At 50.5% G+C, this 2,301-nt stretch overlaps 1 protein-coding gene across 1 annotated transcript in view; it reads right to left on the bottom strand.

Annotated features, from left to right (window-relative positions):
- Positions 1 to 208: 208 nt before the first annotated feature.
- gpr19 (G protein-coupled receptor 19) overlaps positions 209 to 2,301 on the bottom strand; it is a 3,661-nt gene continuing 1,568 nt past the window's right edge. The window contains exon 2 of the mRNA XM_035146994.2: positions 209 to 2,157. Within this exon, the coding sequence (XP_035002885.2) occupies positions 869 to 2,131 (1,263 nt within the window). The 5' untranslated portion in view covers positions 2,132 to 2,157 and the 3' untranslated portion in view covers positions 209 to 868. The remainder of the gene's footprint in view (positions 2,158 to 2,301) is intronic.

The following is a 2,301-nucleotide window of genomic DNA, read 5'->3' as shown; positions in this document are numbered from 1 at the left end:
CTCACGTCCGACTTTTGCCATTTCAGAACAAAACAGATGTTTCTGAACAGAATGTGAATTAAAAGTGAAAAAATAAAGACAGACAAATGAAGCCAAAACATATGGCTCGCCCCCTGGTGGCTGGCTGCAGTACAGATAATAAACCCCGCCTCCTCCATCTTAGCAGATTGGACGTCGACCAAACTAAAAAATATTAAAACGGCTGAGACCTCATGATTGACAGCTGACACTGACTCTTTATTGGTCGAGCACGTGTATGGGCGGGGCCTCCATACCACAGCTCCACTCTAAATGACATCTTTACCACAAGATGGCAGCGTTTGTTTGGGAGATATTTTGGCTCCATTTCTGGAAGAAGAAGGAGTCGTCATCTTGATTTAAAGTCTGTGTTGAAGATCATTTCACTTTAATTTGAGGTTTTACTTTCTGAGAGAACCAGATATTTTAAACATAGAGTTGATCTTTTGTACGAAGGATTGAACTTGGACAGTTTAATGTTCTGAAAAGTCGTTACATTACAGTTATGCAGCAAAGCAGAGATGTCATTGTTAACAAACAGTTACTAGCGTTAGCTTGGACCACATGCGTCACTGCAGAAAATCAGATACGTCGTTTCACTGATCGATGGCCACGGACTGGGGTTAGCTAGCGCACAAGCTAACATTAAAACACAAAATCGGCCACATCAATAACAAAACGATCCGTGGTAACACTGCACAGAAATCAACTAAGTTTAAATCTGACGTAGAAAATGATTGAGAACTTCCAATATGGCTGCCGGGAGAAAAGCCCTTTGTACCAACTGAGCACGTTGTGTGTCGGTGAATAAAGAGCTAGCGTGTTAGCCTCCTGTTAGCTCACCTGCCATTTACACAAAAGTGTTTGGTGGGTTGGCATTTGTGAGCCACGCGACTTTCTTTTCCTTCGCTTCTCGGCCAAATGCGTCGCAGACCGAGTCCTTGGTCTTTGCTTGCACTGGGATGTCCACCACCCCCACGTAGTTCTTTTTGGCCATGCGAGAGCTCGCCGTGATGGTGTACGCGTTACTGCGATAGCACTTCATGGAGGACATGCAGAAGGTCTCCCGCATGCCCCTTCTAAAGTTTGCGTTGTAGACCGAGTACAGGGTCGGTTTGGAGGCCGTGGAGCTGAAGGAAATCCAGGCGATGGCGGCGAAGAACAGCAGCCCCTGTCTGCTCGCGGCCTCCGACTCCCTCGGGTGCCACAGCTGGGCGACGTAGAAGGGCGTCCAGGTGAGGAAGAAGACCGAATTCAGCATGAGGAACATCTTGATGGTCTTGACTTTAGTCCGTGGGACGATGTTCATCGTCCGGCGCACCGTGTGACCATCGGCGCTGATTCTCCAGATGTAGCGGATCACCCGCTGATAAAACGACACAATCAGTGCGACCGGGACCAGAAGACCGAACAGCAGGTGGACCACTGCGTAGGCGACACTGCCCCAGTTGTCTGGGAGGAAAAACTCACAGTGACTGTCTGTTGATGTGGAACCGTAGAAGATGAAGCATGGCGCGATGAAGGCGGCGTCAAACAGCCACGAGGCCAGGATCATCTTTTTGGCTTTCTCCCTGGACACCTTGAAGCTGAGGGGGTAGAGGATGGTGTAGAATCGGTCCACGGAGATGGAGAGCAGCACGTACACCTGCACACCAGGACACAGGTGCTGCACATAGCGCACAACTTTGCAGGCAGCAGCGCTCAGCGGCCATCGTCCTGCGGCGACCTGCAGCAGGACGAACGGGGCACAACCCAGGCTCATGAGCAGGTCGGCACACGCCATGGACACCACGAAGTAGTTGGTGGTGGACTGAGTCCGTCGGCTCCGGTGGATGACCAGGCAGACGAGGGCATTTCCCAGGATGGAGATCAGCCAGAGGAACGCAAACACCAAACCCAGGACGGCGACCTCGACCGAAGTCAGTTCATAGGAGGTGTAGGTGCCGTTGCTCCGGCCAGAGGACGAGTCCTCCAGGCTGCACAGGGGGATTGTGGGTAAGGTTGCCAGGACAGTCGAGTTTTCCCTCTCGGAAAAGTTAAATGACATCTGATACGTGAAAGACGGAGAGTGAAGGGAGGGATTCACACCAAGGGAGGACTCGGCATAAACCATAGTTATGATGCTGCACCAGAGACGAGCTGCAGACACACAAACACAAACCAGAAGCTAAACAGTTAAAATACTGTTTCTGTTCCACCCGCTGACAAACATCTGGAGAACCAACTCAATGTCCCAGATGTTGTAACACAACTGGTTAGAGACAAACATCAAGGTCAAAGGTC

Source organism: Hippoglossus stenolepis, chromosome 22 (assembly GCF_022539355.2).
Source record: "Hippoglossus stenolepis isolate QCI-W04-F060 chromosome 22, HSTE1.2, whole genome shotgun sequence".
Taxonomy (NCBI): domain Eukaryota; kingdom Metazoa; phylum Chordata; class Actinopteri; order Pleuronectiformes; family Pleuronectidae; genus Hippoglossus; species Hippoglossus stenolepis.
Note: the sequence above shows the minus strand (reverse complement) of the source record. Positions and strands in the feature narration are given on the sequence as shown.